The 26,506-nt window shown below is 38.2% G+C and overlaps 1 protein-coding gene and 1 long non-coding RNA gene across 2 annotated transcripts in view; both read right to left on the minus strand.

The window, feature by feature from the left end:
* LOC134475062 (uncharacterized) overlaps window positions 1-15,695 on the minus strand; it is a 29,684-nt gene extending 13,989 nt beyond the window's left edge. The window contains exon 1 of the long non-coding RNA XR_010046020.1: window positions 15,593-15,695. This is a non-coding gene — a long non-coding RNA (uncharacterized LOC134475062). The remainder of the gene's footprint in view (window positions 1-15,592) is intronic.
* Window positions 1,717-4,921, minus strand: LOC134475057 (zinc finger protein 501-like; the record flags this gene model as incomplete). Its single annotated transcript, XM_063244425.1, has 3 exons — window positions 4,754-4,921; window positions 4,494-4,554; window positions 1,717-2,968 (listed from the first exon to the last, which is right to left on the minus strand). Coding segments are annotated over exons 1-3 (1,347 nt in total), but the record flags the coding sequence as incomplete, so codon positions are not given.
* Window positions 15,696-26,506: the final 10,811 nt, after the last annotated feature.

A 26,506-nucleotide genomic window follows, 5' to 3' on the forward strand; every position in this document is an offset into this window, starting at 1 on the left:
GTGCCCTCAAATCTAATATGAGTAGACAGACCAGAACAAAATATAACCAAACTAAACAGAGCAACAAGACTTTAGCTTTTAAATCCTGATACACTTTTAAGTATGTCCTCTGCCTTCTTTTTTTAGGCAATTCCTCACCTTTCTCCTTCTCAGGATATTATTATTCACTGTTCAGAGTGATATTAGTCTAGTCTCTTATGTTCCCTTTCAGCATATATAAAGATAAAGGCAGCTACTACAAAGACAATGAGAGACATTATGGTAGTCATTATCGACTTCGCCAAAATCAGTGTTGAAGATCGAAAAAGCAAGCTTGATTAGTTCTATAATCTTCAGTATATATTCAATGTGTGTGAGGATGGGAACAACTATTTGGAAGAAAACTAGAGACAGTAAGATAGACAGTGAACATTTCCAGTGGGCTTGCTTTGAAATCTGTGTTTCCTTAACTTGTTTTCTTATGAACTGTTTTGCTCTGTTTCGCTATGTTTAATCTTACCCTCTTTAAGAAAAAAAAAGTGTGTAGGACAGATAGGCATAGTAATAACTTTTTGGTGGATCATTGAGGTGAACCATGACAGTGTCATTATTTGAATATCAGTTTGTATGCTTTAAATTTGTAACTTGAACAACTACTTCTAAGATGACAATATGATACTAATCAACTAGTGATTTCTTATTGTTTATTTTTCTGAAATTCTTTATTATTCCTACACTTTTTTCCTCTTTAAATAAACAACATTAAAATTCACTATAAAAATACAAAATTTAAGTTTTAAAGACAAAATATTAAGTACGGAGGCACTATCCATACTTGAAAGTGAAAAGCCCATTTCAGTTTAGGATGTTTAGTTACAAGATGCCATGTTGAAGCACAAAAACAACTAGATTAAAAAATCTAGAGAGGTACAAGTGTTTAACTGAAAACCAAATGCAACATGTGCACCTAAGGAGAGCCCCACCTCAGATTTGTCATTTCTGGAATATTTGTGAAGAAATATTGACATCTAATTTCTGTATTGATTATTTCTTCAGGTCTCCTTGGGGTTTTTAAAGTAAACTTAGATCTAAACTGTCTGAACAGTGATGCTTTTTCTATGTATTTAACAAGAAAGATGGCTATATTTCTCACATAGTTAATCCACATATCATCTCTGCCTAGTGAACTATTTCAGATATGTAACAATGATCAAGCATGCTGAGAGTATTCCCATAACACATAGGATGTATCTCGTGTGAGTTTTTTCATGTATTTCACTTACAATCTGGCTGGTGAAAGTGTCTCCACTTGCTTACATAGCCAGTGGTTCTTCCCAGTGTGAATTCTTTCACGTGTTTTGCAATGACTATATGCAGTAAAAGCTTTGCCACATTGTTATATACATAGGCTTTCTCACCAGTGTGAAGTCATAGATGTATTTTACAAAATCCATGTGTGGTGAAAGCTTTCCCACATTCTTCACATACACACAGGGTTTCTCAACCATGTAAATTTTATAATGTATTGTACAATGAGCATTTCTGCTGAAACCTTTTCCACATTCCTTACATATGTAAGTTTTCTGCCCAGTGTGAAGATTTTCATGCATTATGCAATATGTACATGTGCTGAAACCATTCTTATGATGCCTATATACACTGGTTTTATATTGAATGTGAACTTTCATGTTTCTTACAATCTCCCTGTGTTTTAAAAGCTTTCCCACATTGCTTACACACATATGGTTTCTCTCCAGTGTGAATTCTTTCATGTTCCTTACAATGTCCAGGTCTGGTAAAAGCTTTCCCACATTGCTTACATACATAGGGTTTCTCTCCAGTGTGAATTCTTTCATGTTGCTTACAACAATCAGGTCTGGTAAAAGCTTTCCCACATTCCTTACATACATAGGGTTTCTCTCCAGTGTGAATTCTTTCATGTTCCTTACAACATCCAGGTCTGGTAAAAGCTTTCCCACATTCCTTACATACATAGGGTTTCTCTCCAGTGTGAATTCTTTCATGAACCTTATAACTTGCATGTGTGTTAAAAGCTTTGCCACATTGCTTACATACATATGGTTTCTCTCCAGTGTGAATTCTTTCATGTTTCTTACAGTATCCCCATGTGTTAAAAGCTTTCCCACATTGCTTACATACATATGGTTTCTCTCCAGTGTGAATTCTTTCATGTTTCTTACAACATCCAGGTATGGTAAAAGCTTTCCCACATTCCTTACATACATAGGGTTTCTCTCCAGTGTGAATTCTTTCATGATTCTTACAAGCTCCCTGTGTTTTAAAAGCTTTCCCACATTGCTTACATACATAGGGTTTCTCTCCAGTGTGAATTCTTTCATGTTGCTTACAACAATCAGGTCTGGTAAAAGCTTTCCCACATTGCTTACATACATAGGATTTCTCTCCAGTGTGAATTCTTTCATGTTGCTTACAACAATCAGGTCTGGTAAAAGCTTTCCCACATTGCTTACATACATAGGGTTTCTCTTCAGTGTGAATTCTTTCATGTTTCTTACAATCTCCCTGTGTTTTAAAAGCTTTCCCACATTCCTTACATACATAGGGTTTCTCTCGAGTGTGAATTCTTTCATGATCCTTACAAGCTCCCCGTGTTTTAAAAGCTTTCCCACATTGCTTACATACATAGGGTTTCTCTCCAGTGTGAATTCTTTCATGTTGCTTACAACAATCAGGTCTGGTAAAAGCTTTCCCACATTGCTTACATACATATGGTTTCTCTCCAGTGTGAATTCTTTCATGTTGCTTACAATGTCCAGATTTGGTGAAACCTTTTCCACACTGCTGACATACATAGGGTTTCCCTCCACTGCAATATTTTTCATGGATCTGAACATCGTGGTGTGTTTCTGTTTCTTTCACATTCACATTACCTTCTGCAGTACAAAGGAATACTTCTTTACACTGCTTCCAAGATGTATATACATAAGATTTCCCTAGCTTGTCATTTCTGTAAAGACAAAATCACATATAGGACTTATAACCATATTAATAAGCTTTTCTTGGAGAGTTGAACAAAACTGTTTGCAGTCTCACTGTTTGAATCCCCAATTCATATGTTTCACTTTTGTATTTCATAACTATTTCTATGATCAGCATTTGTAATCATCATCTTGCAATTTCTTATTGTTTTTTTCACTTTGAAAGCAGTATTATTTATACTTATTTTATCTTATTTAATCTTTCCTTATATTAAATTTAAAAAAAGAAAAATTCACAGTGAAATTGGTCTCCATTTAATGACTGCATTAATATCAAGTTCTGTTTTTAATGCCTGCTAAGAAATTCTGACCATGAAGCAACAGAAAGGCCTTGTAAGATATGTTGAAAACAACCAAAAGACTGGTACACATTTGGAAATCTTAAAAGTTGGTACTTTGAAATGCATAATCTGTAGCTTCACTTTGGGCATGGGTACATATATGTATCACATGCAGATTATTCTCATATGTTTCCCCATCACAATCTCCCTTCTGTCCTTAACCTGTAGTCCCCTTTTCCATATGGTCAGTCTTACTTTTCTCTAACAACCCTGTTTCATTTCTTTACACATTTTGTATTTTGGTTTCTCATCTAAAAGAAAGCCAGTGACCTTTTAGGTTTTATAGCTGAGCTATTTCACTGAATTGATGGTTGAAAGACCCATCTAATTCTTATGGCAAGTGACATTATATTATTTATTTTTTGACATTACATAACACATTGTTTTCCATTCTGGGCTGGGAATGAAGAACAGGTCTTAGCATAAATCTATAGCTTTTTTAAAATCTATTTTAAGAGATTTTCATAGATCATTAAGCTGTGAAGTTTGAACTTGAAATTGCCATTCTGCAAAATCTGATTCCTACTGTGCTGGGTTTACAAGAATGCACAATCACAGAGAGTCTATTAACATTTTCCTTCTCTACAAATCCAGTGATAGATAGATAAGCTTCAAGGCCTGATCTGTTATAACATGATCTGCTTTGTATATGAATAAGCATGTATCAGTATTTTATGCAGATTTTGTCATTTTGAAAATATTCAGGACAAGTATGAGGGGATCAATTTCTAGAGACAACTGCATACTGATATTCAAAATGAGTGCACTAACATTCCAACTGCCTACTAAGAATATTAGTCAGAATCGACGATTGTATAGAGCGTGGCTTGGAAACATGAGCACTCAGTTTTATTTCAAATTCTATTGCAATCTTAGCAATTATTAGATAATGAATGTGTTGTATTCACATGTATATATGGGTAGAAAAACTGAAGGGAGAATGTCATAACTCAAAGTGTATGCCTTTCGTATACAACTATATGCAATGTCATACATTTTCATGATTTAATTCCCTCATATATACACTAGCTTATACATCTTTGGAGAATATTACTGACATTAAATTGAATGGTGCCTCATTTCTTTGGTGGTCACTTTTCTGCTGACTCACTAATTACTCAGGAACATTCCTCTCCTTGTGAGTGTGAATTACCTTAAGTATCTCCAGTACATTTTGCCTTCTTTTTCAGCTTCCTTGATGTCCCCAAGTCCTCCTGAATTGTAGACATAGAAATACCAGGACTCAGTTGAGTAATGCATACAAATTAATAGATTTTGTTTAGATTTATGATATAATGTGTTCAGGTCTGAGATATTTTAAAAAATATTTTCATATTCTTTTTAATGAAACAGCACTAATGAGCAACAAACAATATTCTGACAGCATGAGTGCCAAAAAGGTTTCATCCTTACCTATTGCAGCCATGTTCCTAAAGATTTCACCCATCACATCTCTGTAGAGGTTCTTTTGGGATGGACTCAGCAAAATCCACTCCTCATTGCTGAAGTTCACAACCACATCCTCAAAGGTCACTGCCTCCTAAAGGATCATACATATATTTCTCAAAGGAAGGTTGAGACCCCAGGTTTGGGATATCTTAAATTCTCTCCTACAAATCTGAATCAAAAGCAAAGTGTGGTGGTGCATATCTATAAACCCAGCACTCAAAAGGCAGAGAGAGGAACGCATCAGTGAGGTCAGGGCAATTCTAGGCTCCACAGGGTGTTCAAATCCACCTGATATACATACAGAAAGCTTGTCTCAATAAAACAAAACTAAACTAAACAAATAAATCCAAACAAAACAGCTGAATGAAAACTGATTTGTTCAAATTTAAATCCATGTCTTGGTCATTAATTTTGTGTTTATACACATTTTTGAAGACAGCAAATTTGATGCTAGATTGCAACTCACTGCTAATGTAACAGCCAAATAGGAGCACTGATTCTTGTGCTGAGTCATGGCAAGATTCCCTGTGCACTTTCTCTGAAGCAGAGCTCACAGTGAGAAGCCTGCAGGACCAGCAACCACAAAGCACAGAGGCAGATAAATGTCTCATCAATTGCCTGGGAAGCCAAACAAGCACCTCCCCTCCCCGGTCAGCGGTGGCAGTCTGGAAAAATGCAGCCCTTCCAGGGGGATAACCAGCAGCAGCTCCTAAGGTCCCTGCCATGTTGGAACTTAGGACACTGGAAAGCCAAGCAAGCACCTCCCCTCCCTGGTGAGCAGTGGAGGTCTGGACAACTGCAGCCCTTCCGGGGGGATAACCAGCAGCAGCTCCTAAGATCCGTTCTATGTTGGAACTTAGGGCGCTGTGAAACCAAACAACCAGCTTGCCTCCCTAGTAAGCGACCCCAAACCTACTGATGCACCACCTAGAATCAAACATCCCACTTCCCTACCCCTCTTCTCCTGTCACCCCACATTAGCAAATAGGAACCAGAATTCTGAGCATCTCATGGGAAGTTGAACATAGCAAATAAGGGGGACTTCCTTCTACTATCTCTTTGAAGGAAAATGTTTTTATTATTGTTTCACTCTATTCTGATTAATGGTACTGCTCTATTGAATATTCTGTTTTGATAAGTTCTATAATGTTCTGTATTTCATCTCATTTTGACATATGTGATTAAAGAACAACTATGACAAAGATAACAAAATATACTGTGATACCTATTACTGTTATCCCAGTAACCTGTTGTGAAGTTGTGTACCAATTTCACTGTGTGATCTTAGTTGACCTTATGCTGCCTTGTTCTGTTCTATTTTACCAATTTCAAAATTAAATAAAAAATCTCAGTAATCACTTTGATAGACTACAGATGATGTCTGTTCAAATCTCATTTAGGCCAATGAGTACTTTGTTCTTAATATACTTAAGCAGCATTTTGAAACATGAATTTAGTTTCATAGAACAAAACATAAATAACATCAAATATTGTATATAAATAATAACTCAAGTGTTAGTGGAAAACAGCTGTATTTTAAAAATATGTATATAAAATGAAACCAGGCCCAAGCTGTAAATTATACCTCACTGTCACCAAGTGATCACTTTCAATTCAAATATAAGAAATATATCTTGGGAGGCTGGTGAAGGATTTCTTCCTTGAATTTGGGGCTAGCCTAAGTTACAGAGCTGTCTAAAATAGACAAACCCTGATTGAGACACCAAACAGACAAAGTGAAACTTAAAAAGAGACTGCATAAGACACCTTTGGTTTCTTTTTAAAAAAATTATAGCCATACAATACAGAAAAATTCCAACAATATTCAACACTTTCTCAGAAACAATGTGGGTATCGTCCTTACTACACAGAAAACATTTTCATAGTTGCGTATTTAGCTCAGTGGCATGAACACCTGCCTGGAAAGCATAGGTCATGCATTTGATCCTTGGAACAAAAAAATTGAAAATTTCAGCTTCATGACACTGAGGCATAATTAGAGATAATCAAATTAGATCTCAAGTATGGAACACAAAAATTATGGGTTGACAGGGATGTGGAATACTGATTGTTTGTTGCCAGAGCTAGTGTTGATCACCTCAGTGAAGCAATCAGAACCCAACTTTACTTCATACTTACTCTAAGAACTACCTGACTTTCAGTGAAGACGCTCTCTGTTGTATGTCCTGCTATTTGCTGCCTGTATCCTGTCAGCCACTTCCACATCTTTTCCACACTCCTCTCATCCATCCTAAGCAGGAAACCCTTTATGCCTAACTACAATATCACTGCAAAATTTCTATTTAGGGCTTCTCATTTACACTACTTAGATAAGTCCATTGTACAGAATTTCCATATTTAAATTGTCTATTAACAACCAAGCTACTAAATCAGCTCTTAATTCAGAGGAGACACCCCTATTCCTTTACATTCGGAAGGATATCACATGTATATTTCCATGCAAATGCGTAAATTTTGGAATTTTTCGATGAGAATTTAACAGGTAGCCCTTTCTGGAATTTGTCCTTCACAAATTTTTACCCCGTCCTTGATAACACTTTCATATTTGCTTCATATTTCTCAGAATTCAAAACTCTATGGCTATTCTCACAAACCTAGTCTGTGCCACCTAAATAATTAAGTATGATCAGAAATTATTTTGCACTGATCTGTATAATACACAGGAGTTCACCAGTTGTTTCAGAAGCCTTTCTCCGCTGAGCCACAGTACTACATGTCTCTGAATTCTCAGGACCTTTGTCACTACCTGTCATGAGGATGGAAATAGGAGAACATACTATAAATTTAGGAGATCACTATAAATACAAAGAAGCCCAAGTTTAAGTTGAGCCATTGTGGCTATGAGGCCCGGCATTATAGACATTAATAAACTCTGGACATTCCAGATCTGCTCCTCTGCAGAAAGAGGGCATAGACCTAGCTCATTAGTGCTCTACAAACTACAAAAGCATCATAGTCAGGGTCTTCCCAAGCTCCGCCCAATGACTAAGATAGTGGACTTACCAGGCTAGCAGTGAATTTCAAAGATGATTCTTGAGTCTGCTGCTGAAATAGTGAAGCCAGGGTTCTGGGGACCCCAAATTACCCTTGCCAACAGCAAGAGGCAAAAGGGATAGTGAATGAACCATGGCCAAAGCTGGAGAACCTCAGGAGCTGAAGCTAACTAAATACCTGAGGCTCCAGACACTGGAATTACTCCTAAACACTTGTAACCTGTTTTGCCCAATCCACGCTATTTCTGGGCGCCTATCCACAACCTCACCATTCCATGGCTACAGGATCTCTCAGGTTCTTTGCCAAGCAGGCCACAGGACATCAAAAGTACTAAATGAGATCCAGCAAGCATTTTGCTACCACTGTTGTACTCAGAACAGGTAAATCATGCTGAGACACCAGAACAGACAGAAGTCACAGCCAGCAGTGTCCCACCTGATTGGACAGTTCATATAGCCTGCCCCTTCATCACTGATTGACTCCTGCTCTACTGTCGTCCTTCTGAGTCAAAAATAAACAGGGAAAGGAGCCCCTCCCTGCAAGAGAGGATCCCAAACAACAGACTGCATTGCAGAGACTTCTGGAGCTGCCATTCTTCTACAGTGGTGATCTCAGCTCGACAGAGGAGTATCTGTACTGAAGAGCTTTCCTCAGGCTTTTAATTTTCAAATCCATTTGATTTCAAGGAAAAAAGAACACATCAACTAAAATTAAATTCCAAAACATGTCAATCAGGGGGCAACAATGGTATATACATTGCACACTGTTATCCCCAGAACATTCACCCAGAGCACAAGACATCTGTAATGAATTTTCTAAACAGTGCCGGTCCTGAGTTATTTAAATACTATTGGCATGAGACATGGCTAGGTCCCCCAAGGATCCCATGCAGGAGACCAGATACCTTGCAACTATGGAGAAGACTGACACCTCATGCTATGGGCCAAGGCTCAAGATAAATGATAAGCAAATTCATCCATATCCTAAGGATTGATATTCTAAATAGTTCCCTAGCACTCTGAGGAAGTCAGGAGTCACCATTTAAAGAAATGTATCCTTATCCTAAAGACTGACATTCTAAATAGTTCCTATCATCCTGAGGAACTCAGGAGTCACCCTCCCAAACCCCTAAGGGAAGACACACAGCTGCCTAAGAATGCCTGCTTTCTATGTGACTCCCTTCCCCCTTTGTTCCCAATTAAATCAACTTTACCTGAACTTATAATCTTATTGGCTACCATAACTCTGTGCCACCTTATGCCCATCTGCATTGTGAGTTCCTAGTTTTCCCCACCTTAAACTCACTTCACCACATGATTTTACTCTATAAAGGTCCCTAGAATGGACAGTCTTTGGCAACCTGCTCAGGATACCTTCTCTCTGTCAAGCACCTTTTTTCTCTGAATAAGTATATTCTTCTCTTAATCTCTGTTGTTCCTAAAATTCATTCTTTGACTTTACAGGACAAAATCCTAATATCAGACATTGTAGACCGGGAGATTCATTCCAGGATAACAATATTAGTATAAACTTTTTCTTGAAGTCAGAGAAATCAGTAGTAGTTTGTATCACACATTGTTGATCTCACCATGCCATGGATACTTGCATTGAAGGCTTTAACCCTGCCTTTAAGTGCTGCTTCTTTTTCTGAAACTGAACTGATCTGTAATTTTGGTTATGGTATGGACCATGCATTAAGGAAATGACTCAAAATATTTCTTATGAATGGTTTACCAACAGCCATGGAGGAAGACAGATAGCAAAAATTCTTGTTTTGATTTCTTCATTCAAACCGAAGGATGTACTTGAAAGAGCTTTGACCTTCAAACACTTACAGGACTTCATGGTTGTAGTTCAAGGTGGAAGAATGAGAAATCAGGGATGCTTACTCATATGGCCACTTCCTCTTTTCTCCTTGAATACAACTTCCTCTTTCTTTCCCAGGGGCCTAAAGAAAATTCCCATCAGCTCCTAGCATGACATCAATGTCCCCTCCAAGCACCACATCCAGTCAAAAGTCACATATACCCTATAACCCCATAGTCATTCGGGGGAGAGTGGGGAGCCAAACCCTTGGTAGCTGTGAGCTCCTCTCCAAATTCTATAAATAAAAGGCCACTTTTACATTTCTTATATTTTGCTTCTCTATTGTGCTAATTTACCTCCTTGGTAGTCTCAGTAACCTAACCCACTTTAAACCTATCTCATCACATGATTTTATTCTATAAGGTCTCTAGAAAAGACAGAGTCTTTTACTAGAGGCTCAGAATCCCTCCTGTTTTTCTCAGATAGAAGCTTTCAGATAGGATTTTTGGTGTAGTAAAGAAGAGAATACAAAGTCAAAATGGCCTTTATTCTAAGAATATGGGGAGAACCCCATGACCACTGGGGATCTGGCTTTTTCTCTGGAAATATGTGGGTGGCATACATATAGTTTGTGGCATGGGTGGTGCTTAATTAAAGGTGGCATTGCTGATATGCAAGTAGCTGATTGAGATTCTTTTCTGGCCACAGGTAGGTTGAATAGGGGAGAGGAAAGTGACTTCAAGGTAAAAGTCCCCTGGTTCCACCTCCCAATTCGAAAAAATCCTATTTAGAGCAAAATACTTTCACTTTCTATCTCTCAATAAATATATTCTGCTCTTCAACTCTGTTGTTCTTAAAATTCATTCTTGCACTTTAGAGAACACAAATTCATACCAGACATAGAAGTTCAGGAATTTCATTCCACTATATCATGGTATGGTTGCCTGTATTTCTAACTAACTCAGCTGCCTGTAACTTTAAGAATTGTTTATCAGTTTGACTTGGGGTAATTGGAGCAAATAAAATGTTCTTAATGAATATAGGGAAATATATCACTAAATTGAATAAAATGATTATCACAGTTTTTCTAGCTAGCATCAGCCAACATTTTCAACTTTCAAGTATGTGGGAAAACAAAAAATAAAAACAACTGAGAAAATAGCAATCCTGTAGGGCACAGTACATCATTTACTGTAATTGCCATGTTATCTGCAGGTATTTCATAGACCACAAAGGAAACATGAAGCCTATTAATTAACAAGTATCAGTTTCAGTAAATGTGCTCATAGCACTGCATCACTGACAACTGCAAGTTTTTTTTTTTTTTGTATGAGGGATTGAACTCATGGCCTAGTGCTCTCCAGGCAGCTTCTTTTATCACTGACCTCAATCCCCAGAACCAACAACTTTAGATACTAAATATGACTATTAACAATGTTTAATTTGCCATTGACATAGTTATAAATTTTGTAAACTTACATTTTCACACATGAAATGATTTTCTTGCCTTGCAGTTTAAATTACTTTTTTTTATAGGTACCAGGGATCAAAGTTACAACCTAGCACTTTCCAGGCAGACATTTCTGCCTGCTGAGCTTAAAGCCCTGGCCTGTATTAATGAATATTTTAAATGTATAAACATCACTTTATCCATTCAAATACTATTGTGATTTTAGCAAAGGATGTCAATGTAGACAGAAATCGATATACAATCAGAGGGAAACTGGAACCTTCAAGAGTCAATGCAGAAAACTAAATACAACAATCACTGCAACAGGCACAGCTGAAGAAAGCCAGAACTGAAGATGAAGATGCAGTGACCAGGTCTACATGCTCCTGAAGAGAAAAGCAACAGCTTGAAATGTACTACAGTTACCACCACCTCCTCCAGGAAGTCCTGCTAGGCATCAATTACCATAATCAATGACCAGAACAACTGGACTATTGTTCCCACAAAATGCCTTGGTTCTTCCCACATACCTTTTCTGGCTGACTTGTTCTCCTCATGAGTAATATTAGTTAAGCAGCTATAAGTTTATAGGTTGAATGTAGTCTGAGACACACACTGTACCCACATTGTGGCTTTCCTGTATAAATGACCCCTGACAATAGGTCTGTGGCCAAAATACTGAAGACCACTCCTGAAAATTCAAGGCTATTCTTCTCTCTTTTTTTCTAAGAAAATTTTTGAACTTCTTTTGGTTTGTGACTTCATTTCTCAATGTTGTGAGCCATTAAACTAGGTTCATTTGACAGCAAACAGGGCAGGATTATATTTTTCTTATTTCAATTTAATTATGAAATTCTGCTAAAGGCCATGTTCCAAAGCCTGGATTTCAAGCTGCTTGTTTGCCATGAATTTAACATTTCCATGCGCTTTTAAAAGTCCTCATTCTAGTGAACTGCAAATGTATTGGAGGAAGGAGGTCATTGTTGTGCTGTATGTAGCACAGTAGGTGCCATTCCTAAATCTGTTTTTGTCACTGCCTCCTGGATGCCACTACATAGCCTTCCTTCTTCTCCAGCATCATTCAATAAATCCCATTTTGCATAAGTCAACTTTCACTCAGCTCTATAATATTTTTAATAGTCTTTCTGTCACCTTGGTTGTTTATGTTTTTCATTTTAGTTTTTTGATTTAAAGACATAGTCTCACAGGAGTTCTGGCCAGCCTACTCACTATGTAGGTTAGCCTGTCTTTGAATACATGGCCATTCTCCTGTTTCAGTCTCTTCATCACTAGGGAAAAGAGGTGGGCATTATAACACATGGCAGTTGTCTTTTTTCTCCTCTCCTTTTCACTATTATTCTTTCATTTCAGTGGCAATGTCATTTAATCCTGTTGTTTGCTTGTGTCAGTAAAGGTTTCTGCAGCTTGAGTTGAGTTTGTGAACAACAATATAGGAAGACAAGCAAACCAATTGGGAAATGTGGAATTTCATTAGCTGGTCTCAGGACGAGTTGTATAAAAAAACCCCATCCCCATTTCAGGATCTAAAGAAGAGGCTTTGAACTGGAAAGTTACAGATACTTTAAAAGATAGAATCACAAAAAGATCCTGCTGGAAATCATTTAGCTAGCATCTTATAATAATTTTTGGATGACAACTGTATTCTGCTTCTTTTGTTGAGCAGGTTAATTTTTTTCTTTGGGTACAGCTCATTTTGCTTTTCTCCTGGGTCTTCTACCCTGAGTGACTTTTCCATTTTTCTGGGTGAAATACAGGGCACTAGTTAAATGCAAAGCTCAAGATGGCATCTATTATGCCAATCTACAACACAGCTAAGTTACAAACCTCAATATTTTCTAGGGTAAAACCACACATATCTGTAATCCCAGGACTCAAGAGGCTGATGCAGGATGGCTGCTTTGAGCTTAGGGCAATTCTGCACTCCATAAAGTGTTCAAATCTAGCTGATGTACGTAGAGAAAACCTGTCTTAATAAAACAAACTAAACTAAACAAATAAAACCCACATAACAGCTGAATGGAGACTGATTTCTTAATATCTTAATTCCAAATCTTGGGGATTAATTGCTTGTACATACACATATTTTGAGACAGCAAATTTGATGCCATAATGAAACTCAAAGCTAATGTAACAGCCAAATATGAGCACTGATTCTTTTGCTGAGTCACTGCAAGAGTCCCTGTGTGCTGGGTTTGGTGGCTCAAGCCTGTAATCCCAGCACTCAGGAGGCTGAGGTGGGAGGATCCTTGCGAGTTTGAGACCAGCCTGGGCTGCAAAGTGAGCTCAAGGCCAGCCTGAACTGCATAGTGAGACCCCTTCTCAAAAAAAGACAAAAAAAAAAAAAAAAAGAGTCGCTGTGCATTGTCTATAATGCAGAGCTCATAGTGAGAGCCTGCAGTACCAGCATCCTTAAAGCACAGAGGCAGACAAATATCTCATCAATCACTTTGATGTAAGACCTATGATATCTCTTCAAATCTCAATTAGGCCACTGAGTCCTTTGTTCTTAATATACTTAAGCAGCATTTTGATATTTGAATTTGGTTTCACAGAACAAAACATAAATAACATCAAATATGGTACATAAATAATAACTCAAATGTTCATGGAAAACGGTTGTATGTAAAAAACGTATAAACAATGAAACCAGGTGCAAGCTTCAAATTATAGCTCAGTGTCAATAAGTGATCACTTTCCATTCAGATATAAGAAATATATCTTGGGAGGCTGATGCAGGAGAACTGTCTTGAGTTTGGGGCTAGCATAAGTTACAGAGCTGTCTGAAATAGAGAAACCCTCACTGAGATACCGCACAGAAAATGTGAAACTTGAAAAGTGACTGCATAAGACACCTCTGGTTTGCTTTAAAAAGTTATAGCCATACAATATAGAAAAATTCCACAATATTCAACATTTTCTGAGGAACAAGGATGATACCATCTAAAACATACAGAAAACAGTTTCAGAGCTGGGTATTTAGCTAGCAGCATGAAAACCTAACTTGCAAGCTTGAGATCATGAGTTCGATCCTTGGTACAAAAAAAATTCAAATTTCACCTTCATGATACTGGGTCATAATTCAAGATAATCAAACCTAGATCTCAAGTGAACAACGCAGAATTCATGGGTTGACAGGGATGTGGAATACTGATTGTTACCAGAGCTTGTGCTATTCACCTCAAGGAAGGTATCATAATTCAACTTTAACTTCATGCTTACCCTAAGAACTACCTGACTTTCAGTGAAGACCCTCTCTGTTGTATGTACTGCTATTTGCACACAATGTCCTGCCCCTCACTTCCACATCCTTTCCATGCTCATGTGATCCACCCTAAGCAGAAGAGCCTTCATGCCTTAACTACTGATATCCCTGCACAATTTCAATTTAGGGCATCTCTTTACACGAATTAGTAAAGTCCATTACAGAGCATTTCCATATTTAAACAATGTATATGATCAACCAACCTATTAAATCAGCTCTTAATTCAGAGATGACACCCATATTCCTTTCAATTCAGAAGGAAATCACGTGTATATGTTCATGCAAATGACTAAATTTAGGCATTTTTCAAAGAGAATTTAACAGGCAGCCCTTTCTGGAATTTGTCTTAGCAAGCACACTTTACCCTGCCCTTGATGACACTTTTATATCTGCTTCATTTTTCTCAAAATTCAAACCTCTATGGCTGTTCTCACAAACATAGTCTATGAGCACATGTGTCACATAAAGAATGCTCAGAAATTCTTTGCACTGTTATTTATCATACACAGGAGTTCACCAGGTGTTTGGAAAGCCTTCCTCCACTGAAGTATATCAGTATACATCTCTGAATTCTCATAATCTTTGCCAACACCTGTCATGGGGTTGGAAATGTGAGAACATAGTATAAATTTAGGTGATCACAAAATACATAAATGCATAACTTTAAGGAGAGCAGTTGTGGCTACGAGGTCCTGCAGCACAGACAATTATAAACTTCTGGCTTTCAGATCTGTGGCTGACAGGAATAAGAGCAGAGACCTGGCTTATTACAGCTGCACCCAGCTTGAAACCACATCGGAATCAGGGTCTCCTCATGCCCTGTCCTGGGCCCAGACTGTTGGAGGAGCAAGGGCAGCAGGCGATTTCAAAAATGGCCTTGTGGCCTGGTTGTATCACAGTGGTGACAGCGTTCTAGGGACCCAGAACTGTCCTGGCCCCAGCGAGAAGTAAAAGGGATAGAGGATGACTCACTGCTAGCACTCATGGACCTCAGGGTCTGAGGCTAAGCACACAGGTTCTAGACAGCACAGCTGCTTCTCACCACTTGTTTCTTTTTTTTTTTCATTCTTTTTTTTTTTTTTTTTTTGGTCTTTTTCCTTTTTATTGGTACCGGGGATCGAACTCATGACTGCCTGTTTTTATGGCAGGCACTTATGCAGCTGAGCTAAACCCCAGCCCCTTCAAACCACTTCTAACTGGTCCCAACCTGATTCCACCCCATTTATCTGCTCCTATCCCATAACATCACCATTGCGTAGTTTGGAGGTCTCCCAGGTTCTTTCTAAGCAGTCCACAGTGAATAGAAGCAAAAAATAGTGGTCTAGCAAACATCTAACGTTCCCTTTTTTGCCCTGGCTTTGCAATTGACGCCATGACACCGGAAGAGACCGCCTACCTTGGCCCGCCTGATTGGACAGTTTTTACAGCCAGCCTCTTCATCACTGATTGGCTCCTGCTCTCCTGCCTGCCTTCCGCACCAAGAATAATTACAGAAAAAAAAACCCACCCTGGAACTGTGGATACCCAATGAAAGATGGTGGAGGCCTCTGGAGCTGGCTGTCTTCTGGAATGTTGACCTCAGCTCGTCTGATGGGTATTTGCACTGAAAGTCTTTGCCTCAGTCCTTGTTTTTTCTCCCAAACGCATTTTATTTGAAAGTTAAAAAGTAAAAAAGTGGTCCAGGGATTTAGCTTAATCGCCTGCCTGGCAAGCTAGAGGTCCTGCATTCCATCCAAGATCTGGCTACCACAAACTGTGCTGCTATAAACGTGGGTGCACATATATCATTGTGGTATGATGATTTTTATTCTTTTGAGTAGATACCCAGAAGGAGAATAGCTGAGTTGAGTGGGACCTGTAGACCTAGTCTGTGTGGAATCTCCACACTGATTTCCACAGTGGTTGCCTTACCACTAACAATGGAGAAGGATTCCTTTTTCCCCCACATCCTCTCCAGCATTCGTTATTGCTTGATTTCTTAACAGTAGGCATTTTTTTTTCTGGGGCAGGGTGACATATCATGTTATTTAATTTGCAATTGTTTAATGTCCAGTGATGCAGAACATTTTATCACATATTTATTTGCTGTTTCTATTTTTTCATCTGAGAACTGTGTATTTCACCTCAGATGCACATTTTTGGATTGGGTCTTTAAATCTGGGAAGACTGAAATTTTTTAGTTTTCCGTGCTCTCAATAGTAATACTTTGTCTGAGGAAGAGTTGGCAAATATTTTCTCCCACATTATGGGTTGTCTTTTCACTCTGTTAGTGATTTCTCTTGCTGTTAAAAAGTTTTTCATCAGGGTGAGATTCTCACTTAATTGTCTTTGATTTTTGCTGTTCAATCCAAGTTTTCTTCATAACGTCTTTTCTCACATCAATGTCTGCCAGAGCTTTACTTACTCTATCTTGCAGCAGATTTAATGTTTCTGTTTTAATATAAGATCTTTGATCTATTCTGATCTTAGCTTAATACACGTTGAAAGATAATATTCAGAACGTATAGAGCCAGTTTTTGCAGCACCATTTATTAAAGAGGCTGCTTTTCTTCCTCTTACTTTGTTTGGCACCTTTGTCAAAGATAAGATGGTTTAGTGGTCTGGGGTTGTTTTTCCATCTTCTAATTTGTTCCTTTGATCTTTGGGTCTGGTTTTGTTTGTTTTGTTTGTTGTCAGTACCACATATTTTTTTTTTAATCACAATACCTTTATAGTATAATTTCAAGTCAGGGATTTTGATGAACCTATCTTTCCTTTGTTGCCCAGCATCACCTTTGCTACTCTAGGTCTCTTCTGGTTTCAGATGAATTTTTGAATAATTTTGTGTTATTCTTTGAGATATGCTACCGGGTTTTGATTGGGATTGCCCTGAATCTATACAATAGCTTTGGAAGTATGGTCATTTTCACTATATTGAATTTCCCTACACAAGACTATGGGATAGCTCTTCATTTTAGAATATCGTCTTCAATCTCCTTTTTGAGAGTACTGTGGTTTACAGTATAGAGGTCCTTTACATTCTTTGTTAGATTGATTCCTAAGTATTTCATTTTGTTGGATGCTATTGTAAAAGTTATTGTTTCCTTGATTTCTCTTCATGAGTTTTTTATTCTTGTTTATGAAATCTAGTGATTGTTGAGTGTTGTCTTTGTAACCAGCTATATTACTGAATTTTCTTCTTAAACTATTAGTCTTTTGGTGGAATTTTTATGGTCTTCTAAGTAGAGTATCATGTATTCTGCAAATAATGATAGTTTAACATTTTCATTTCCTATCTTTATTCTTTTTATTTCTTTCTCTTGTCTAATTGCTCCAGCTAGTTTCCAGGACTATATTGAATAAGAGTGGAGGCAGTAGAAATCCTTGTTTTGTTCCTAATTTTAGAGTGCAAGCTTTCAGTTTTTGTCCACTTAGTATGAGGTTGACTGTTGGTTTGTAATAAAAGGCTTTTATCAGATTGAGATAAAGATCATCTCTCCCGATTTTTGTAGGTTTTTTATTATGAATATGTGATGGACTTTGTCAAAATCTTTTTCTGCATCTATTGAAATGATCAAATGATTTTTGTTTTTGGATTTCTCAATACGGTGTATTATATGTACGGATTTATGTATGTTGAACCACCCTTGCGTCCCAGGGAATAATTTCACTTGATCATGTTGTACAATCTTCTCGATGATATTCTGCAGTCTGTTTGCCAGTATCTTATTGAGGATATTGCTTCAATTTTCACTAGGCAGAATGGTCTGTAATTCTCTTTCCTTTTTGGATTGTTCTCTGGTTTTGGTATCAGGGTAATGCTTGCTTCCAGGAATGAATTGAGAAGTACCATTTCCCATTCGATTTCATTAAATTTTGAGAAGTGGTGGTGTTAGGTCTTCTCTAAATTTCTTCTTTATCCCTGCCATTTCATGGCTACCCCTGTTTTCTTTCAAGGATCAGTGGACACTTTCCATAATGGGCTGCAAATATTTTCAGGATTAAGGTTCAATCCTCCAGGAATAAAAAATCCACTGGTGTCAGAAAATATTCTGAGTACAGGCCAGGACAGGACACAATAGAACAGAGAGTCGGAAGTCTGTGTTAGAGGCAGCAGACTTCATCTTAATGATTTTCACTCGTTTCTATTAATTTTCCACCTAGAAACCCAGTATGTGAAAACAAAAGGATCATAGTTACCGTGTAAAGTGAGGACATTACATTTAAATGATAGTAATGGTCTGCAACAGAGTAAGGATGAAATAAAAGCTAGCATCAGTTCTCCAAGACAAGCTTGCTACTCATTCAGACTCATATAATTTCTGAATTCTGAAAGTGATCATATTGCCAAGCATGGGGGTGACAATTATTGCTGAAATGGAACCAAATTCCTAATCCAATTAAACATTTCCTTCTGGTGAGGCAGGGACACCCAAGGACTTAACACTCTAAGTTCCCCTTGCCACATAGTTCCCTTGTCACTAATTGGCACTCAGCTCTTTGTTGTACTCTACTCAAATAAAACAGGGCACCATGATGAGAAAACGGGGCAAGACTCCAAGATGACAAATGGCGCAAGACATCTTTTTTAAAAGAAGTGCTTTTATTTTAGCTGGCCCAGCGACACAGTGCAGATGGAATTTGCAAAGCTTTGCAACTGAGTTAGAGTTTTGACTGATTTTTATAGTTCATTTATGATTAGCTCATTGATCATTAAGTACATAGTGATGAGAAACAGAAATAAGGTGGGCCTTTGTTCTCCTTTGCTTGAGGACAGAGGCATTTCACAGTGGGTGGTTAGACAATTCATAGCCCTTGGTCTGCCAATTCCAGGAATAATTGTCTCTCATAAAGGGAACAGTGGTTGACACAGCATCATTTGTCTCTAACAAGGGGAACAAAAGTTGACATAGCACACAGGTCACTAAGGTGGGGGGATGACGCATTACAGCACAGCAGAACCACGTGGTCAGTTAATTTATAACTATGTGTTTGGTGTTTGGTTACTAGGGTATTGAGCTCAGTATAGAATGACAATATTACTAATAACTATATGTTTAAATAACTATTTTTGTTAATTATCTTTTAATCAATTATTTTAATTTTTAGCATCTTAGTATAACATTACTAATCTGTTTATGTGCAAGGTCCAATTGCTAAACAAGTAAGTAAGATTAACAGAGGTCTGGAGGCTGCTATCATTAACGTTGTCAACCAGGGAGATAGAGAAAACCATCCCTCAAACCAATTCTGTTCAGTTTGTCTGGCTTGTTCTTGATCCTGTTGCTGCCCTATAAGGCTGGCCATACTTTGTCTGATAACCCCAGAATGATTGGCATACAAACAACAATTTTTTCCTAATGCCAGACAAAAGCCTCCTTCCTTTAGGAACAGGAGATCTAGACCCCGCCAGTTTTGTGAGACCATCTCAGTCAGTGAACTTAAAGAATCGTCTAATTTGGAGACAGAGTCACTAAGGGCTGCTAAATCTTGGTATATGAGTACATGTAAGTGTCTATAATTTTGGTCTTTTGACTATTAGGCTGGACACTCTTAAACCTATTGACCTTGTTATCTCAATTTTTAGTAATACAGGTAATAATGCAGGATTTTTTTGCTCTTACTGGACTCTTTAAGCCAAAGCTAGGGAACAAGTGACTCTTACCATTATCTCTAGGGTACCAATACACTTGGGGAAAGATACGGACTAATATGTAAAGCTCAGGGCACTGGGTAAACAGGTGATGCATGGAACAAGGAGTTATATTAGAAGAACAGGCAAACCAGGCTCCATTGGGAGCAACAAGGTGTTGATTAGCAGGATAGGAAAAAGTATAAATCAAAACTGAAGAGGTAGGATTACAGAGTGCAGCATTAGGGGAAGTGTGCAAGGAGTAGGAGGCAGAGTAAACACAGATTCCTGGAGCACCCTGTGCATTGTCCAGTGTGAGCCAGGGCTTAGCATCCCACCAACAAAGTTGTCGTCTGTACAGGAATTTAAAAGTTGATTTGCCATAAGCAATGTCCAGAGGCAAGAAGGGGCTAGAGATGTCACAGAAATCGCAGAGGGCAAAAAGGTCTCAGGAGCAGGAAGTCTAGTGGAGGAGAACAGAAGATTGGGTCTCAAAAGTGTGGAAAAAGTTAAAGACCCCCTTTATTTCCCTGGCAAGGAGATACAAATTTACAACCCAAATGTCTACAAAATATTTCATCTCTACAGATTGTGAACACCTTTAATCAGAGACTGGCTGTTGCTTTGGGGGACAAAGATACCAGCGAGTGGACTGTAATTTTTTTGGAATACATAGGTCCCTGTAAGTCTCTATTAGCAACCAATCAGGCAGCATGACATGCAAACCCAACAACAATTTTTTGTCTAATTTTTGCTGGGATGTTATCTAATAGGGAACATAAATTTATCTTAATTATCTTATAGACAGTAGCATTGGCTTCCAATAATTTACCAGTGAAATAGTCAGTAATTGTAAGTTTTAAACAGTGGGTTACAAGGTATCTCCTTGGGGTCTCCATAAGGAATAACACCTAAGAACAAGATTATCAGATACATTTGGCAATCTTAAGCTTTAAAGAATCCTTGGAGGAAACAACAGTCCACTTATCTGTAGGTTGATTGTTGTCAGAGGCCAGAACTGGCTTGAGGTGGCAATGATGAATTGAGGCAGGCTTTTTTGTGACTTTGAAGGCAGTCAGAGTGCTGAGGACCACTGTGTAAGGGTCTTCTCACCATGGTTTGAGGGACTCACGGTGATGTCTCTTGATGAGTAGTGTCCTAGGTTTCATGGCAGGACGTTTATCCTCAAGATGGGCTGTAGGCAGAGGTTGTTGTTCTCGGAATAACTGATGGGTGGAAGTCAGAGCTAGTTGAAGGGCCTGGAGGAACTTAGGAAGATCTTGATTAGCCAGATCAGCTAATTTTTTTTCAGAAATCTTAGGAATAAGAGGAGGAGTTCTCCCACATAGAACATTAAAGAGGAAACAACTGTAACATAGGGGGTACATTGTTCATGCAAGAGGGAAAAAGGAAGGAGACTCACCCAGTTCTCACCAGTTTTGAATGTCATCTTAGTTACTACCATTTTTAAAGGCTGGTTTATCCTTTTTATTTGTCCTCAACTTTAAGGCCGGTAAGCACAATGGAGTTTTTAATCAATCTGCAAAGCTTGGGTTAGTTTTTCAGTTATCTGGGCTATAAAACCCGGGCCATTGTCAGACCCCATGGATAAAGGGAGGACAAATTGGGAAACCTGCTATCAGGGCTGACTCAAGACTTATTAGGAAAAGCTACCTACCAGTACTCATTCCCTTAAAGTCCAGGTATTTTTATTTTTGTAAACTCTGATTCTCAATGTTTTTCAGGCATAGTCCCATGATTTCAAGTAGTTTTCATTTGTTGTGGTTGCTTAGGATTTACCAACTGGCACTGAGGGCCTCTAAGGGTCACAGACTGAGTAAGCTTCGATAACTGAGGGATAAAGAAATGATCTCAAAAAGGGCAGCGAATTTTGATCCTCCCATGTGAGTGGACTGATTGGCTTGTTGGATGAGTTTTTATCTCAAGGCCTCGCAGAGGAGGACTTGAGTATGAGGCAGTTGGTACCAGCCCCCAGGGATATCAGACTTTGCTTGGAGTTGAGCTGCCAAATGTAAGTCTTTTTGAGTGCAAAGGGGCTCTGACAGAGTGGGTGGAATCAGTAGCAATGCCGGGATTGTCTCAATCCCCACTGATTTTGTGGCTGCTTTTTGGGGAGCTGCATCTGTTAGATTATTTAATAGCCATATTCCTTGGCATCCAAATGGCAGCTAACAAATCCAAAACTTGGGGAGCATTTTTATCTTTTGGCCCCCTTAATTCAGTGAACCTCATTCCTGATAAAAGGCCCCATGAACAAGGGCAGTAGCAAATGCATATCTGCTATCAGTCTGACAACTTGAGGGCCTCAGTGAGGGCAATGAGTTCAGCCCATTGGGCTGATGTTTTTGGCTCTAAGATTTGTTCCCATAGAATCTGAGAGTCTGTGACAGTGGCTCCCATGACCTGCTTACCTTGATATATGTGGCTGCTTTCATCAGAGAAATATGATGGAACTCAGGACAGTGGCTCATCTTTCAAGTCTGGTCAAAACCCCATGAAATGATCAGAGGGGCAAGGAGAGGTCATCATCAGGCAGCTGAGTATCTGGGTTTAAAGACACTGTCCCCTTGAAACTGATGGTAGTCAGATCTAGAAGTAATGCCTGATAGGCAGCTATCCATCCAGTGAAGATTTGATGAGAGTCTCCAGTGAATGAGAGGAGATAATTAAAAGTTTTTGTCCAAATGTCACCTTTTGGGCCATTTTCACCAGGAGGGCCACCGAGGCAACCATCTGCAGGCAAGGCAGACATTGGGCTGCCACATTATCAAGTCTCTTGGAAAGATAGGCAATAGGCTTTTGCCATGGTCCTAAACTCTGGGTCAGTACTCCTTTTGCTATCCCTTGTTTTTATCAACATAGAGGGAAAGAGGTTTTTGCAACTTTGACACAGCCAGAACTGGAGCTTCTGTTAAGGCTGATTTCAATTGCTGAAAAGCCTGGTCTTGTGAGTCTGTAATCTAAAGCAGGCAATATCCTATGGCTCCTAGAAATTTTTATATTTGTTTTTTAGTCACGGGAACTGGAATCTGTTGAATGGCTTGCACCAGCTGGAGGAAAGAGTCAGTTTTAAGAAAACTCTAATAACTAACTGAGGGGCATTTTTAAAAATCTCTTAATTCTTTGCAACTTTTGCTTAATATCAGGTGCTGACAGTTACAAAGGTATTATTAATGGCCCTTGCCTTTTTAGGTGCTACCAGATCTACAAGTGTATAAATGTATTAGGCCTCTAGCAATCTCTCTAGAAACCCCAAGGAAGACTCATCATCTAATTGTCTCACCTCTGTTACCTTGGACAAATTGGTGGGTTTTCTGGCAGCCCTTAAAGGCTTCTGAGAACAACTGGCAATACTGAACGAGAGCCTTCTTACTTCTGGTTGTCCGATCGGGGCAGGACAAAGGGAAAACATGGTTCTGGCATTTGGGATCAGAGGACAGGTTTTTATTTGGAATGCACACTGCTTTTTATCCCACAACATGAAGGTTTTTTTTCTCTCTCTCTTTTACTGTAAACAAAACCTGTAAAATCTGCTGGCAGTCATCCCAAGTGGGGTGATGAATGGAGAAGACAAATGTCAAAAGAGAAATAAGGCCACGAGAGTCCTTAGCAAAAGGGGGGTGAGGAAGAGGAGTACAGGAATTCTGAACGCTGATGGCTTCTAGTCCGGATGGGACTGAGAATTACAGTCCTTTTTAATTTTTATTTTCATAGGCAAATATATTTTATATATGGTCAACACTGACTTTTTATCATTATATAAACTTGGGATGACAAAGGGCTCTAGTTTGTCCTCCCCTTTTTAGAATACAATCTCATTTTAATGGAAACATTTTGCAGTAAAGGTTTGCTGATCCAATACTGCCAAATTCTGAACACATTTGTTTTTCTGTTTCTGTTTATTACCAATTATCTTTTTTCTAGCTTTTTAGACAACATTAAAAATTTTAACAAAATCCTTGAAGTGACTTTCTTAGTAGTCTAAAATATATTAAATCATTTTATGTCTTTGTACCATCTTAAAATGTTACACTTTAAAAACTGTAACTTTTTAAACTGGCTCAATAACAGTATGACCTGACTATATTTGGTAATGCCAATATGATTTTAAAAGCCATATATATATATATATATATCTGTGTCTGTGTGTGTGTAAATATATATGTATTGTTATATATTTACATTTTAACCAGAAAAACACTTTTAAAGACATGCCAAGGTTGTACATAATCAGTTGAGAACTAAAACATTAAACAAGGTACCACAAAAGACAAGACCAACATTAAAGACAAAAACAAAGGATTTTCTGTCCATGGTTCAGTGACCTAAAGGGAAATAAATTTTCATTATGACCCTTAAGTCCAATAAGCCGCATGGAACCTGCAACAGTAGTTTAAGAGAAAAAAGAAATCTAAATGTTTGTACTGAGGTAACAGATTCAAATGAACAAATGGCTCCACCGTAAAAATATGCCAAGCACAAAACCAAACGGATAAAAAAAATCCCAAATCACAAATGGCCTAGAAGCCCTGTCCCGGAGGGCATCCCGCTCGGGTGCAGAAGGAACCAGCCAAGCTCTCTGCAACTTCAAAGGTGCGCACTCAAATTACAAAGAATAAAAGATCCAAATACTTACAGATGTTTCAAGCCGATCGATTGGTGAAAAAATGTGGGGAGGGGTCCCCATGTAATCCCGGAGTGCCCCCAACTGTTGTACTCTACTCAAAAAACAGGGCCCCATGATGAAAAACGGGCAAGACCCCAAGATGACAAATGGCACAAGATGTCTTTTTTAAAAGAATCGCTTTTATTTTAGTTGGCCCAGCGACACAGTGCAGATGGAATTTGCAAAGCTTTGCAACTGAGTTAGAGTTTTGACTGATTTTGATAGTTCATTTATGATTAGCTCATTGATCATTAAGTACATAGTGATGAGAAACAGAAATAAGGTGGGCCTTTGTTCCCCTTTGCATAGGTAAGAGGCATTTCACAGTGGGTGGTTAGACAATTCATAGCCCTTGGGCTGCCAATTCTGGGAACATTTGTCTCTCATAAAGGGAATAATGGTTGACACAAGATCATTTGTCTCTTACAAGGGGAACAAATGTTGACATATCACACAGGTCACTAAGGTGGGGGGAGGGGGTGACGCATTACAGAGCAGCAGAACTATGCAGTCAGTTAATTTATAACTATGTGGTTGGTGCTTGGTTACTAGGGTAATGAGTTTAGTACATCATAACAATATTACTAATAACTATATTTTTAAGTAACTATTTTGTTAATTATCTTTTAATCAATTATTTTAATTTTTAGCATCTTAGTATACCAGCATCCTGGGTAGTTACAGACCTGTCAACTCTAGAAAATACAAAGTGTTTCCCAGAGACAAAAAGTAGACACATTGCTTAGGATGGAAGGAAGCAATTATAAGGAACCATAAGGAAAATGTGAAGGTGAGGTATACATCACCACTTCAGTGATGATTTTAAAGGGGCTCATGTATGACAAGATTCCTAGAGGTTTGTTTGTTTTTAATTTCAGATTTTTTTATTTTTGGTACCAGGAACCATATTCTGTACCCTGTGATTGCCAGGGAGCACTTTGCCAATGAGCTACATATCTGACCCATGTCAAGTTTCATCCAATTTTGTATTTAACCCTGTTAGTTCATTGTATGTCAATTATAATGAAATAAAATTGCTTTTAAAACACTTCTGATCTGAGCTATCCACAAAAGCTTTATTTACTTACAGATTTACTGACAAGCAATTTTGTTTTTTATAGATTTACTTCTAAGCAATATTGTTTATTTATAGATTATTTTATACAAAGTCTGTTATTTATAGATTTATTTAATTTTGCTGTGCTGAAGATTGAATCCAGTGCCTTGGTCCTTTTATCATAATTTATTCCCAGACAGGGCCTTGATAAGTTGCTAAGTTGTTTACATTGGGCTGGAATTTTATTACATTTATTAGCATTTTTGTATACTTAAGTATAACAAATATAATTGAATTGAGTAATCTCAAGTAAATCAATAAATACAGCTTAACAAACAATAGCTGGGTGTGATTGTACATGCGTGTAATCCTGGCACTTAGGAAGCTGAGGCAGGAGGATTATTCCAAGGTCTAGGTCAGCCTAGTTTACATAGTGAATTGAAGGCCAGCCTGAACTGCACAGTGAGAGATTTAAAAAATAAATTAATAAAATAAAATAAGATAAACCCTGGACTAAGGCAAGGAATTATCTTCTAGTCCAGAGCATGGGCATCTTCAGAGGATTTACTTTCAAAGGTGTTATTGTTTGTATCTGGGTGTCCCCACCAAAGCCTCATGAAGTCAAAGAGGCAGCTAAACCTAGCATCTGTGATTGGTTCATTGTTTAGTGCTGTGATTGGTGATGAAAGTGCTTCACCTTCCCAGGGTTTGAATTATCGGAGTAAAAGAGGTCTCACCAGTTCATTTTGTGAGAGAAGTGAGAAAGTCTTGTAATTCAAAAGGAAATCACCACCTGTGGCCAACAGGT

The sequence above is a fragment of the Cavia porcellus genome, unplaced genomic scaffold (assembly GCF_034190915.1).
Source record: "Cavia porcellus strain 051 isolate PalLab524CR breed Dunkin Hartley unplaced genomic scaffold, mCavPor4.1 scaffold_50, whole genome shotgun sequence".
In the NCBI taxonomy this organism is placed as follows: Eukaryota; Metazoa; Chordata; class Mammalia; order Rodentia; family Caviidae; genus Cavia; species Cavia porcellus.